The sequence below is a fragment of the Ptychodera flava genome, chromosome 20, assembly GCF_041260155.1.
Source record: "Ptychodera flava strain L36383 chromosome 20, AS_Pfla_20210202, whole genome shotgun sequence".
Taxonomy (NCBI): Eukaryota; Metazoa; Hemichordata; class Enteropneusta; family Ptychoderidae; genus Ptychodera; species Ptychodera flava.
In genome coordinates this window covers 22,784,232-22,799,457 of record NC_091947.1, presented here as the reverse complement: position 1 = coordinate 22,799,457, position 15,226 = coordinate 22,784,232, and the positions used below count along the sequence as shown (strand labels likewise).

The 15,226-nt window shown below is 35.6% G+C and overlaps 1 protein-coding gene across 2 annotated transcripts in view; it reads right to left on the bottom strand.

Moving 5' to 3' along the window:
* Window positions 1-4,157: 4,157 nt before the first annotated feature.
* Window positions 4,158-15,226, bottom strand: part of LOC139120336 (Fanconi anemia group I protein-like) — a 70,681-nt gene continuing 59,612 nt past the window's right edge. For both annotated transcript variants that reach the window (XM_070684669.1, XM_070684670.1), the window contains exons 33-34: window positions 8,894-9,010; window positions 4,158-6,546 (exon numbers count right to left, since the gene is read on the bottom strand). In XM_070684669.1, the coding sequence (XP_070540770.1) occupies window positions 6,451-6,546; window positions 8,894-9,010 (213 nt within the window). In that variant the 3' untranslated portion in view covers window positions 4,158-6,450. The remainder of the gene's footprint in view (window positions 6,547-8,893; window positions 9,011-15,226) is intronic.

Genomic DNA, 15,226 nt, shown 5'->3' with positions numbered 1-15,226 from the left:
CACTCACAGCCTCTGATAAGCAGGCTACAGTTGCATGGACCTGATATGTAGAAAAACGGATAAATTAAACTGTAATGTTATTGTCCACATGTACTCTTGACAAATGATGACGTGCATGCACAGTGAATATACCCTGTGAGGTCAATGAACTTCAATCGGTGGACCAAGTCAACGGATTTTAAAAATTCATATAAAGCTGCTTTTATACAATACTAAAAAGCATCACTAAGCATCTTAGAAAGGTGTGCTCTGTATGTATATATCTATAAATATAACATTTTGTATCTAAGAAGGGAATGAAGGAACAAAATAATGTAAGAGATTGTTTAATTTGCAAGTTGAACATTAACATACTGTAGGAAGTAATTTTAACAAACAAGTATATCTTTTTAACTTCTACCCCATGGGAGCAAAATTTGCTTTTTTGTAAAAAACTGCATATTCTAGTGTTTTGAGCAACTAAGAAGTTTATATTACATTCGAGTTATGTTTTGATTTTAATATTATGTTTATGTTTTGATTTTAACATTATGTTTATGTTTTGATTTTCATTTTATGAGTTGAAACAACCTTCAGGAGATTAACTTGCAAGTCTCAACAACTGAGTGTTTCTTTCAACTGCATATACATGTACATGTGTACATGTATATATACAAACATATATACAAAATTAATATTTTCACGTTATTCTTACTCCTATATACTATATACTCCACTGTTTGCAATTATCAATTAACTTACCTTAATAATTTTACTATGACAGGTTACCGGAAATTTTACAAGCCCCGCAGTTTGTCGTTCCTGATGAGTAATTTTTCTGAGAACTCTAAAACTATCACCAAAAAAGCAACAATGCGGATAATAGTTACCATGGCAACCACAGGACAAACAGACCCTGGCTTGATTTTGAGCTGTTGAAACTTTCTCAAAATCAGCTAAAACATTTTATTTTCCCGTTGATTACACTTGACTTAATTAAATCACAGACCGTGAAAAGTTGAGGTGTGATTTGGATGGACGTTTTGTCAAAATATTTATTGATGATTTACACTGGTATTGTAAAAAGTTGTCAACAATATTTACATTTATATTTAAAAGGCAGTTTTGTGTAGCAAGTTTTGCAAGTCAGAAAAAGAAACAAAACCACGGTTTCAATTTCTGCTGTCGTCTTTTCTGTAACTCTTATCGTCGCTGTTCTACTTGTGAAGAATTTTTGACGCCATTTTTCAAATTCAATTTGAGAAAAAGAAACTATATAAACAAGAAGTTTTACCATATTTGGTAACATGAACCTTTTTAGAATGGTTTCCTGGTATCTACCTAGTACATTCACTTTTAGCAATGGACTTACACATGTTTCCACTGTCTGGCAGTATCTTTGTTCAGAAGGCTGAACACATTTGTACGAGGGGAACTGAAAGGCAGTCCTTTCACTCAGGCTGAACTCATAAAATATTCAACCAGTCCAAAAAAGAGGAAGATCACTTGTCCAGATTTTTCTGACCTCTGGTGAACCGCCATCCTCACTGGACTGTTTTCACTGTGAGTGATACAGGGTGGCAGAAAGTTTCCATGGTGATATCAGACAGGATTCTGGGGTTAAAAAACCAGACAGTGTAACATTTCCATGTGTACAATTATACCAGTGAACTTTTCAGTATGTACAATGTACCATACCTCCTGGAGGCAAGTATTGTGATTTTCAGAAAATAATCTTTTTTTTTCCTTGCATCAAGAAAGGTTTATTTGCATATTTAAAATCTTTGGTGAAAGTGTGAGATGTATATTTGTGTGAGTTGCCTATGTCATTGTGGGATTTAAAGAAGACATGAGCCTAGGCTGTTTGTCAATTTTTTGCGCAAAGTGGGACTTGTAAATTGGCATGATTTTAATGTTCTTAAGAAGGTTTTGCAGGCAGATAAATTTGCTACTATACAATGCAATTTGCCAACTGGTATATGTATATGTTTATTCTTGGGGTATATGGTACATAAACTTTTGTCACATTGTCAAAAGTAACGCTTTAAAACCACAACTAGGAGCTAATATTTTCAGTTTAGCATATCCTGGTTTTATCAGAAAAAATGTGCATCTTTCATGATCAATTATGTACAAGTGAATTAAACTCAAGTTTGGACATGTGTGCAGAATTTTCCGATCGACAATTTTTATTCGCAGAGCAATCCATGTGAGGGAAACACGAACAAAGAGCACATTTTCCAGGAAGTAGTTATACCCAAACATTCCATCATTATTCCGGCCTTCAGAGAATTTTTAACAGCTGACTGGTGCAACAAAATAAGCTAGGATGACATTTGAGTTATATTGTATGTGACATTTTGCACTTCAAAAACTGAGCAATAAATGACATAGTCAGTTTTATATAGCTGATGAGAGAGAATGTTATGAATTTTTTTCAGTTGTATTAGCTGTGTTGTATTTGTACACAGGGTTTCCTTTTCTTTAAATAGTGTACATTTCATACAACTGAAACGTGTTTTTGTTTTGTTTTTATAATATAATGAAACGTGCTTCAGTTGGTCATGTCAGGAATTACGACTTGTTGGGACATGAAATCACGGTAACCTGAGCAGTTTAGGTACGCCTAGGGTTCCAGTATTTCACATGTATTCTCCTAATTCCAATCCTGCCATACACCGTGGTGCAACTTGCCTGAAGCTTGTTATCGGTTTGTGAGGTAACAAGAGGCGACCAGACCTTTGGGCTGTACAAATTTAGTTTTGTGAGAACTGGATTATTTCCTTGTCAGTGAAATCAGATACTGAGGAGGAATGTTTCTCTTATAAATCCTGATTCCTGGCTTGTCACTGTTGTCAATATTTTTCAATTTACATTTTGGATGTATATACATTTATATGAACCACAGTGTGCTATGTAAATAAAGAAACTTTATAATCTGTAATTTTCAGTCTGTGGTTGTCCCTTTGTGTGCAGGAAGTGGTGGTTGTATGTGTGAGTTAAATTTAATAGAGCATGCAAGATAACATGGAGAAAGGCTCTCCCTTGGAAATGTGTATCAATATCTCAGATGTGGCTCTATATTCTAACACCCTCATACCCAGAATGCAGATATCAAATTACTGCTACACACTGTAAGAACACTGAGAACTGTATAGGAGAAAGATACAGTATGTGCGTCAAACTTTGTTTAAAGGGCCAGCAATGCTAAGTTTTGATGATTTTTTCATTTTTTTTATTTTGTATATAGGTTGCATGTTCTTCTACTCCAAAAAGAATGTTGAAACACCCACTATTTAGCTCATCAACACAGCGTCTATATGTGTTTACATTTGAATTCAAGTCTGGACCAGAATTCATTTGTCAACAATAACAATGCAGGTTACACACGTACAGGCTGAGTTGACAAACTGAATGTGTATATCAACATGATTTGAGGAGTAGAACAAGAAATTATGGTGTACATTAAAAACAAAAATAGTGATAAAATCATCAACAGTTAGCATTACTGGCCCTTTAACAATGCAAGTTTTGAGGGGAAGAAGTCAGTCCTAAATATAGGTTACCACGGTGCAAAATAAGCCAGCCTCTAAAAGTATCTATATAGCCCTTGTTTTAAACTCAAAACTGAAGTTTTGAGTTTGAAATGAGAGATGAACACAAGTACTTAGCATATCCTTCATTACCATCCTCTTACACGGTATACCGATAGTCAGTCTGAGATGTGCAGTCTCTTGACAAAACTTGATAAATCCTGATGAACTCAGTTTCCTGCATTCCTAGCATTTCACCTGTATGTATCAAGTCCCATGACAGTGATTAAAACTTAGGGATTATCAGCAGTATTCGAGAACTTTGTCATGTCACAAAAACACTGGATTTAAATAAGCATTTTGTAGAATATTCTTAAATTCCATGGCCTCAATGCCCAGTATGTGCAGATAGATTATTTGGGATTAAGAGTTACATGGCATGTCCCAGGAGAACAAGTGTGTTACAATTATCTAGTACGAGTATCTGGGTGAACACTAATGATGCAGAACGGGATGTGATAGCATCTTTTGTCAGCAGTGCTGATTTTAAGAGGTATCTGTAAATTGTCTAGGATTTAGTATTTGGATATGATTAGGGAATATTTCATCCAAAGACTAAGAACTAACAAATCAGAAAAAAGCATCTAATTTACATATTATTTTATTTTAACTGGTTTTCATCTATACAAAGCAATAAAACTACTGGAAAACACTTGGTTATATGTGTCTGTGACTATGTTGGAAAAACGACCACATCAAATATTATGGTTAAAAAGTGACGTGCTGGAGAGCGCAAAATTCAAAACACTTTTTGTACATGGGGATTACTATAGCACACAAACATATCTGAGTTGTAGGACCGTCCAAAGCAACCTGATTGAAATTTGATGTACAGACAGTTCAGTCTTTTACACAATTGTATCATGGTCTTTGTCCTTCCCTCTGTACAGAGGACCAAGGACTGCAGAAACAAAGACCACGATATGATTGTGTAAAAGACAGACCCACCTCTAGATCAGATTTTAATCAGATTGAATCCTCAGTGAATTATTCTTAGTCACTCTCTCAATGTATGGAATCTGCTTTGTACAGTACCCTCATATTTCGGTATTATACACCATTCAAAAGGCATCAACAGATCAAAGGGTGTGAAAATATGACTAAATTATGTAAAATAACATTTTCCTGGCATAGACAATGACATACATACACACTTCAATCATCTGCTGATGTTCTCTTCAGATGGAGATATGATTTTCCCAAAATGCTTTTTACTTCTACAACTTTAAGCTGTTTTAGAATAAAGACACACTGCAAGAAAGTATTTGGTGATATACCAGTATGCTTTATAGAGGATGTGAATGTAAAATACCCGACATTCAGTAACATCATTCTACAACTACTTCAGTTTGCCTGGGTACGACTGATGAATAGAGATTTAGGTATGTTTGCTAAAAGGCAGTTCAAAGTACATCTATGACTGAACACTCCGTATCATCTGGTAAGTGCCGTATATGACAGCCGTACAAGCTCATCAATCCCAGCAAGTGACACCTGCAGGGTTGATTGAGGAACGACACAATTTGAAATAATCAGTGCAAACAATTGATACACTAAACACAGTGTTATTTACCAGGAATGAGCCCGGAGCGTCACCTCTGAAATTGGACTTAATTGACGATCTGGAATTCAATGACTAGACTGACGAAAAGGTGATGGTTAATTGTAACCAACAACTGGTTTTTTTCGGAATTGCTTTTTAATCTGTGCTGTACATTTTGATCCCTTCACCGTCAAATTTTGGTTCAAGCGAATTGTCTTCTGTGACAAAGTTGGACCGTTACATAGGGAAATAGGGGTGAAAGTGTGTATACAAATGACAAAGAAGGGCAACTTTCGGAAACAGAATTCACTCCAAGGCAAAATTTAAATTTGAATACAAGTAAATATTGATAGTAGCGAAGCATCGCACAGTACAATAAATTACCCACAATTCAATCCACAGCAGTTTTGGAGAGCCGGTAGCGCAAGTCTACTCAATCTTTGCACTTCAAGAATGTAAGTGACCTACATACGCTGACAAACCATAAATCGTGTCCCGATATTGCTAAAAAGATACCTTCCCCCGGAGTATCTTTGACTAGAAAGTCTCCTTAAATTTTTGAAAACCCTGCTAATCCATTTTGGAATTTGAGATTTCAGTCAAAGATGCTAAAAGGATCATGAAACCTTTTCTATTACTGACACCTTTGCAAACACTGATATTATTCTCATTTGACAATGAATAGATAAAATTCCGTACAAATTACATTTGGATTCAAAATATTATCCTTCATAAACCGGCATCCTGGTCAAAGCGGTGTCAATTTAGAAAGGTACCCTGCACATAATATTTACTGGTCATTATTGCAGTATGATGTAAACCATCATTGAGTTTCAGATTTATGGACAGGTTTCACACAACAATTGTAAAATCACTTTCTGTTTCATAATGAGGTATGAAATACATGTTTGAAAACTTTTGGGCAGAATGCCATACCTCGCTGTTGTCTGTGCTTTCAAAGTTTGAAAATACTAAAACAACCTTGTTTAATCAAAGCATGACAGACAGAATGGAAAATTTATATATACTTGTAAGTTTATTGACATGGCAAAGGTTAATCTGGCACAATAGAAACTTCAAATCCCACAATCAAATTGTGATTCTATTCACTTTACAGCTGTAAATGAGAACACTACAAAACTCGACTTAGTATAATACTTTGAGATATTTAATCCAAATCAAAAGATTTCAATCATAAACAAAAAATGCCCAAGATTTCTGATTTCTCATTCACGTCAGTGACACTGGTCCTGTTCTAAAGATGTAAATATGTAATGTACAGGGAAATCAAGGCTGCTGTCTGTAACAGTGAACAACAAAATGGCAGAGATTTGTTTATTTGCTACCTTTCTTGGTTTTGTTACCCTTATTTTCCAGTTTACTTTTCTTTGCAGCGGGCTCATCCTCTTCATTGGTCCCCTGGTCTTCATTCTGAAGAAGTGAAATAACAAAGGGATGGATAGAACGTTGGCATCAGCTGGATAATACACTGGTTGGAGACGACATAGCATCATAAAATGATTGAGATATTCCACCACCATTTTCAAGGGGTGGGGTTGGGGGACATGGGTCGAAAAAAATGGTAGCGTTTGGGTTAAATGAATTAACGAGCAGAGAAGATCATCAATGCTAAATTTTTATGGTAGTATGAACATCAGAGTAAAAAGACTGAGACTTTTGCTCACTCTTTACGTAGGGAAACTTTGACCATTCCCTTTTAAATCAAGAACAATAATCAGGGTTGCTGTGCAAAATTCAGTACGAGAAGCGCACACTACCTAATATTTACTGACATGAGAAATTCAAAATTGCTACTAGTCCTTGGGTTGTCTGTTTGGAAAAATTAAAATTAAAATTAAATTTAAATTAAATTTTTTATTTCCACAAACAAAGATGGTGAATACTTTATTTACTCCATAAGCTCCAAAATGGCACAATCAAGAGGACAGAGGAACAGCACATGTATTGAACAATTTAAAGGTCCAAATATCTGTCCCTGAGGTGCATTCTACCTGAAAAAGTACCGACAAAAAAAACTCCTGCAACATATAAAACCAGTTATGAGTTCTCTGTAAAAAGTTATGATCACGGCAACCACGACTTTTTAGCCAGGGCTCACTTTGTGGCTGGCTAAATTTCAACACAGAAATAAACCACAATTGACATCAATCAAATAAATGCCTGGCGGAACAAGCAAGTTGTGTGACACAAGTGTATATGTCAATAAAAAAATTGAACTGCTGACTCCTGAAAGTAGAAATCGTGACATGTAGTTCTCATTTGTCCACGTAAAAGAATTCCAAAGATTTAAGCACAATGCTTTTGGTCTTGATAAGAGGGTGATATGTGGAAGTGCCTGAATATAGGAACTGACAGATAGGTCGGTCAACAGAGTTCAGTCAGTTTGATGAAACTGGTACCAGTAGCTGTTGAAGTCCTACAGAAAAGTTATTTGACATTCCTGTCAAGAATGAGTGTGAGTTAAAATTGCACATATAAAGATTGGCTGTATTCACAAGTATTTTTGTGACATAAGAGGGTGACATGTGGAAGTGCCTGAAGTGACAGACGGGCTGGTAAACAGGGTGCAGTCAGTTTGATGAAACTGGTACCAGTAGCTGTTGAAGTCCTACAGAAAAGTTATTTGACATTCCTGTCAAGAATGAGTGTGAGTTATAATTGCCAATGTAAAGATTAGCTGTATTCACAAGTATATTTTTGAGACACAGACTTTTAACATTGTCTCACTTTGAAATGACCAAATAGTGTTCGGTAAGTTTTGAAACAAACCAAAGTTCCGATTTATAAAGACAAAATATTCATATGAAATCTGTACTTTAATTCCTGAAATCTTTTTTCCTCTTTGCACTGTATAACTTTATGACTTTTTTCCGCAGTTATTTTTTTGGTCAACAGTGCGTGTAGAACTGTACACAGGGAAGTGAGCGGCTTGCCTGGGGGAAATGCTGTGAACCAACAAGCACAATTAAATGTTTACAAGCCAATGCAACCATACTGATAGCCTAGTTGTTGATAGACTGTAACAGATCCACAACATGAACAAAATCAATGAAGTGTGAGAAAATGTTTTATTGCCTATTATTGTTGCTCTAGATGACAAATAGCGCAACTTGGTGAAATTTGAGAGTTAAGACATAAGACAGCAGAGAGGGAATACGAAAATGATTAGAAGGAATCATCTGAATATTAAAAAGCAACTTTTACTGGAGTATGAATGTTGAATGGTGACACATAACTTAAACAAAGTTTGCTCTTCATCAGACAATACTTATAACCAAAAATATGAAATGTATTTAGAATAATTCTTAAAAATAAAGGTAATACACAAGTGTACAGTGAACGTACCAAAAAGTCCTTCTCTGCAAGTGGACCAGTTCGAATTGAATAAGAAACACTTTTATTCAGTACATATTTTCTGAGATGTACTGCCATTACTCATGATTCAGTTGGGCATGCACATGATGTATCAAGTACAAAGGCAACTTTTCAATGTTAAAAATATCATGTTTTCCCAGGATACAAAATTCATAAGCAGGTGGTTTTTTTTGTTTGTGTAGTAGGCAATATGACATTTGGCTCAAACTTTGCAAAAGTGATTTTCAGCAGTTCTATTTGTATGGAAAGTTATTTTTACTGGTCAAAGTTATTTTCATTTTAATCCATTTTTATTATATTTACTGGTGTCTAGCCTACGTTGGAACTTTGCAGCCGTGGCATTTTTTTGAGATTGGTGACTGATTTGGTGACTGGCTCTCACCTCTTCGTTTTCGTCAGATGAGCTGGTCTCTTGCTGTTCCAGAGCAGCACGGACAGCCGCTGTGTTGATTCGAAAATCTCTTGATGTGCTCACCTTGAAGTGTTCCATCAGATTGATCTGAAATAGAGATCAAAATCAGAATTAGATTTGAACTTTGAACTCACTTTGAGGCTGTTAATTGTAAGAACCGAAGCAAGAAAAAACAACTCCTTATTTCAGGGGGGGGGGGGAGTGGAGGAAAGTGAGACCTTGATTCATTTTCAGTGAATTGAGATTGCTATTGTTATAACACAGCGTTAGTGAAATCATTAAAAATACGGTGTTTATGAAGATGGGAAAGCACCGTACTAAAAGTATTTTTATGATGATATGTGGTATTCTCTGGTCAACCATGTATTAATTTGTATCTTGTTCTACTTTGGTCAAATAAATATGACATGGTTTGGAATATAGAGTTTGATATAGTCTAACACTTAGACTCCATAGCATCTGGGTTAACCGGTTCATCCCTATTTCCCAATGAACAGGTCCACAATCACCATTCATGACAATGGGTTTGGGCTAAACCATGGTGGTAAAGGGGTTAATAGGTGGTAAATTGGTAACCATACATGGATTTCGAGTATTATAGCATGAAAGCAGATTCCTCAATTTTCCATTGATTTTTTCCTACTGATTTAAGTATGTGTCATTTATGGAAATACACCTCAAGTTTGAACCCCTCAAGTATTATAAATGTAGACATAATATACTGAAAAGGCAGGCCTGAAAGGGTTATGACCCAAAACCTGACATATAATTGAAATGATGATGTTCTATTTCAAAGGGTTTTAAACTATTCACACTCAAAATTCCCCATTTTTTTTCTTTCATTGAAATATAGCATGTAAGAGAATGTAGATTGCCCATGTTGTACAATTCACACATTATTCGTTTGCCACAGTCCTCTCTGTTCCCCTTCCATTATTCCTTTGATGTAAATTTAATTTAGTGGGAAAGGAAAAACAAAAATTCTTATTTCCAAGTGTAGCAAATCACAGAAACTTGCCAGGGGACGTGGATGAGAACATTTTGTTCTGAAGACAGAAGTTAAAAGTAGATTCTCAGTGATAATAAACTTTTGAAGTAAAATATTGTTAGAGCTGTAATCAGGAAGAATGAGAGAAATACCAATTCTGTGGAGTGAGTTGTTGTTTGACTGATTTTAGAGTTAGCTATTGCTAAGAAAGCAGTACCAATTTGTGCGGTTGGCAATTACGTATTGACTATTTATACTGAGCGGTACATGTCACAAAGGTTTCAGGAACTTCAGAGCTTACAATTGATACAAGTTTTTCTTTTGAAGAGCTGTGGTGCATGTCAGATTCAGTCAAAGTCCATAAAAGTACCATTTTGTTTATCAAAATGAATCAATCACATGGCAAAAATGCATTGTTCTGGGTCAGTGACTTGAACAAGGAGATCGAGAGTACAGGATTTTCCTAAGATAGTCTGAAACAAAATACTATTCATTATATATTTTGTACTTGTGCATGTGGTCAAAAATAGCCTGTGCAAGATTTTTTGTACCGACTGGCTATATTTTACAGGTTTGAAAGAAATTGGTTTTAAATGTCCGAGTATAATGGTTCTGAATATGAAAACATGATGTAAACCTGATATCACAACATGGAATTACATTGTACAATACACTGATGGGGCATACATATAGTACCACACATACATAATTCTTCATTCATTTGCCTGGCCATTCCAACAGAATGCATGAGCAAGTGGCTGGCACTAGGTACTTCCCCATGATAAAAAGAGGCCCTTCACTGTGCATCCAATGAATAAGACAGCTGAATAATTAACCTTCTTAAACACTCGTCTGGAAGTGAGACAAGTCAATGGCTGACAGCATTAGAGGACAATTTGCTAAATTGTGAGGCGATGTTGGTCTAAATTTACTGGCTTATGATAAGTTATTGAGAGACTGACAGCAATCAGCGGTCATGGCTTTAAGATGCCAAGGTGTGGATCAGTGAATTTGGAGATTCATGAAGTTCAATGTTAACGTTTTTACCAATTTTACCAGGTATGAACTTATCAACCTTTCACACACAGCACAGGTACAGTGAAGAAGGTTGCGTCTTGAGTAGCTTACGTAATATAAATTTACATCCGCATGCATAAAACAGTGAGGATGAAAGTATTCTTTGGGAAAAACCCACTGGTGAATTCTAACAGTAGAGGTATACAGATAAAAGGTAAAAATACCCAAAAATAACTTTATTGTAACTTGTTTTTCATGAAGTTTCTTTTAAGAGAGGAACCGACCATAGTTTTTCAGTTCAACTGCGTGATATAGCTGGAACATGTAAAGTAGAGTGCAGTCTTTTGGCTGTATTCCCTTCTGTGGTAATATTGTGTAATCTCCATTGTAGTTCGAGCAATAAATTTACATTATTATGGGCGGGTATTAACATATCTTCTGACTGTCAATACCCTGGGTACTTTGCATCATGTAGATCACATGTAGATCACATGACTGCACACTGAAAATCAAAGCCTTTGAAAGCCAACATAAGGTTCAACATTAGAAATGGAAAATAGAGGATTCACCCAAGGTTACAGCAGTGAAAAGGACTAGGAATGCCGTCATCAGGTGTGTTTGGTCTGGTGTGACCAGATGCATGCACCGGTGCAACAGCGTAGTTGTAATCTGTACATCTAACCAATTAAAAAATCTACTGTCACAGCAACAACCTGTGTACTTTTCAAAGGAATGCTGCAACAGACCTTGTATTCTGCAATAGACTTCATACAGTGAACAACTTTTATGCAAATGAGACATTTGACAATAAAGTAAAATTTTATAATATGGAAATGCCATCGACTGTAATGATGAAACTTTAAATTAATATAAGATATAGTCCTAAGACATTAACTTGTCTCAAAATGAATGAGGTTACAATGTTATCATTAGGATAAATAAAGCAACTGCTAAACTTTAAAACTACAATTTCTTGACATGTAGTGGCAAAATGACACAAAATATGACACTTGGAAGTCAAATGTTCATATTTCATTTGAGATAACTGAACTAGTGTTGTTTTATTTGGCCATTGATCATTCAGCATTTGGTGTCCAGACCTTTTCATTGGATATAGAAAGACCATGGGTGTAAAAAAGAGGCGTTACATAGTATCGTTACTGACAGATTTACTGACAGCTTCCCATATTGGACATTCCAATTGGATTTTCAACATATACTAAATGTCAAGGGAGGAGCATGACTATTGTTGGAATTTCCCAAATGACTTTTTGATTCTCCTCCTTCAACATCCATGGTTGACTTGTCTTTCAAAATAGATGTCCTGACATCCCTAGGCTTGAATTTCAAACATATACCCTATGTGTTCCTGTCATATTCAATCCATGTTCAAACTTCTCCCTGTATGCTGCAATTTCCAGGCTGCCTTGGGAGGGGGTGGGGGTGGGGGCGGGGGAATGGTCATCACAGCATATACCTATTCTACTCAGGTGAAGTCAAATTTATCCTGTCTACACAACACCTGCTTGTAAGTCGCTGCTGGTGGCAGGCTTGTGTCCCATGTGATGATGCAGTTAAAACGTGAAATATATCATGAGGTCGTCCACTATGATACACGTTTACATGTTCACTCCCCCTACTTGGGTACACTCCACTTAATCTCGTGTCCATTTTTTCTCAAAGCATTAATCATGTTTTTGGTTGTGTATAAACAATACCGGTAGACCCTGCTGGTGTTGCTTTGTCCACACCATTGAAAAAGGATAATACCAAGAAATAGTGTTCACTTCAGCCAAATAGGACATACAGAAAAATTACATTTTGCAATGATTTTCAAATCTACCTATCTTACCACATGAGCTACTGTGTGTATGCACAACAGCACACATAAACATTACAGCCAATGTTTTGTCAATATGCTAATTTAAGAAGCCACTAATTTAAACTTTTCCCCATATTTATATGGTCAAGATGACGTCTTTTCAGTTAAATTTAAAACCCGCTGATTGCAATGAAAATCCAAAATGGGTAAGCATGCAGCTAATTCAAAGCGTTTTTACAGTATGCGCATACTTTGTGTGTTGAAGGGCTAAAAACTTCAACATGTCCTGGGAATGGAAACAAGAATTCAAAAAGATTATCAGCAACAAAACCACTGTAAATAATAAAAAATCATTGAACATGGAGTTCTTCAGTAGTCCTTTAATGTTGTCAAATATTCGTCAGTAGTCATTTAACGTTGTAAAAAATGTCTTTCCGACTACTTGAAATGAACACACTGTACTCATATATCAACTTCCCCTACTTGGGTGCATGTGAACAGTAGGAACTAGATATATAATCCATTGGGCAGGCTGAGTTAATGAAACTGGGTGGTTATCATGCACTCGGCGCTGATTACTTGTGTTTGTTTTTCAAATGAGCTACAAATGATACATTCACCATAACCACCTAAAAACATGTTGGGCTTAATTTTTGAACTCTGCTAATTACTTCCTTGTTCTTGTTACCTGTTTACTCTTGGATCAATGTGACAAGAAAAACTGAAGTTGTCAAAATATTAGCGTTTTGACCTACATACATGTAGTTGTATACAATTGGTTGAACTGGGATGAAGGAAAACCTATAGAAATGCTAGTTGAGTGACTGCAGCGGTATAAATAAATAATAAATAAATCAATCAATAAATTAAATTTAATAAATCAATAAATGAATAGATAAATATCATTGGTTGAACTGAGATGAAGGAAAGTCTATAGAAATGATATATGGTTGTTGAGTGACTGCAGCAGGATTAAGTTGACTGGCTTGTGAATTTGCACTTTATTCATCACATAAATATATTGGAACTGAAATATTCTGATGTCACGGTAGTAATTTGTAAAGTTGAAGTGTAAAAGTAGGCATGAGTTTTGAAAGAATTTAAAAATTGAAAAAGATGGCTGACAGTTGACCAACAGTTCAGCCATGTAATTTTTTTGTCCCATTCTTTCTCTGTGCAGTTTTGTATACTTGTATAGAATGTACTTATCTCACTTCTCAATCAAATGATGCAGTTATCCCTGTGACCTACTTTAACTAAAATGACATCAGAGACACGAAACCAAAATGTTAGGGATGTACTTCCTTCATGTTTTGTTCAATACTAGGCTAAGCATGGTGGGTTTCATGATGAGAAAAGTTGTTGAGGAATGATGATGTTTGTCTGGAAAAAAATCTAGAAAGGTTTTAAAATATGGCATTTAAGTTTCTCATACAGTTTGGAGTGACTCTATGGAGTGTGACTGCTAATTGTTTTGGATCACATTTTGGGGAACTATCTGCAATTTGGAACTTCAGAAAATTTGCGGAATTTTTGCAATTTGCTGAAATCTACATGAAAAGTGGATCGGAAGAATAATGGCAAAAATTACATGTGAACACTTCAGATAATACTAATAAATCAAGAACACTACAGGTAGTAAATTCAATTTCATGTCAATGTGTAAACATTCTCTGAAAAAGTTAGCAGTAACCTGTATTTCACAGACTATGATCCGCATATCGGTGCTGTACTGTAACTTTGGTAAACTCAACTTATGGAAATTAAGAGGTCAAACATGAAGGGGTGGTTAAGGACCAACTTATCTTTCAAGTACACTGTTACTGTATGAAACAAACTTCCATTACCCATTTCAACAAATTACATGCATGCAATGCAAGTAAGTTTTTAAAAATCAACAAGACCTTGATGAATTAAACCTTTCCAAGTTGCATCCAATCTACAGGCACAGTTGCTGTTTCTTATATATTTAACTTAGAGAAACATATTATTTTGAAATGTGTTCAACAACAAGTCGTGACATTTGGCGTTTTTGTATCAACTTCTGTTTATTTTCAAGATGCTGCATTGTATGATTTGTACTTTACACAGGCCTGGAAATAAATGAACACACAAATGGGTTTTATTTGCCATTCTTTTGTTATTTGCTGACAATGGGGGAAACTACACCCCTAATCATTTTCAATCCTTGGGATTCAGAGTTCCCTCTTTCCTCCTATTCACCCCCAATTGTAAGTGGAAAGGCCCACAATCATGACTGATAACAATGGGTTTGGGCCAAACCGTGGTAGTGAAAAGGTAAAAAGTTTTCAACAGAGAGGGTTGTGGTCACAACATTTCCTAGTTACAATACATATTCTGACACATTTGTGATGTAAAATCCCAAAAATTACAGAAACAGGTACAAGTACGATTATATCAGGAATGAGGAAACCATAGGCTTTGCATGCGTTTACCTGTACATGAGTCAGCTGAA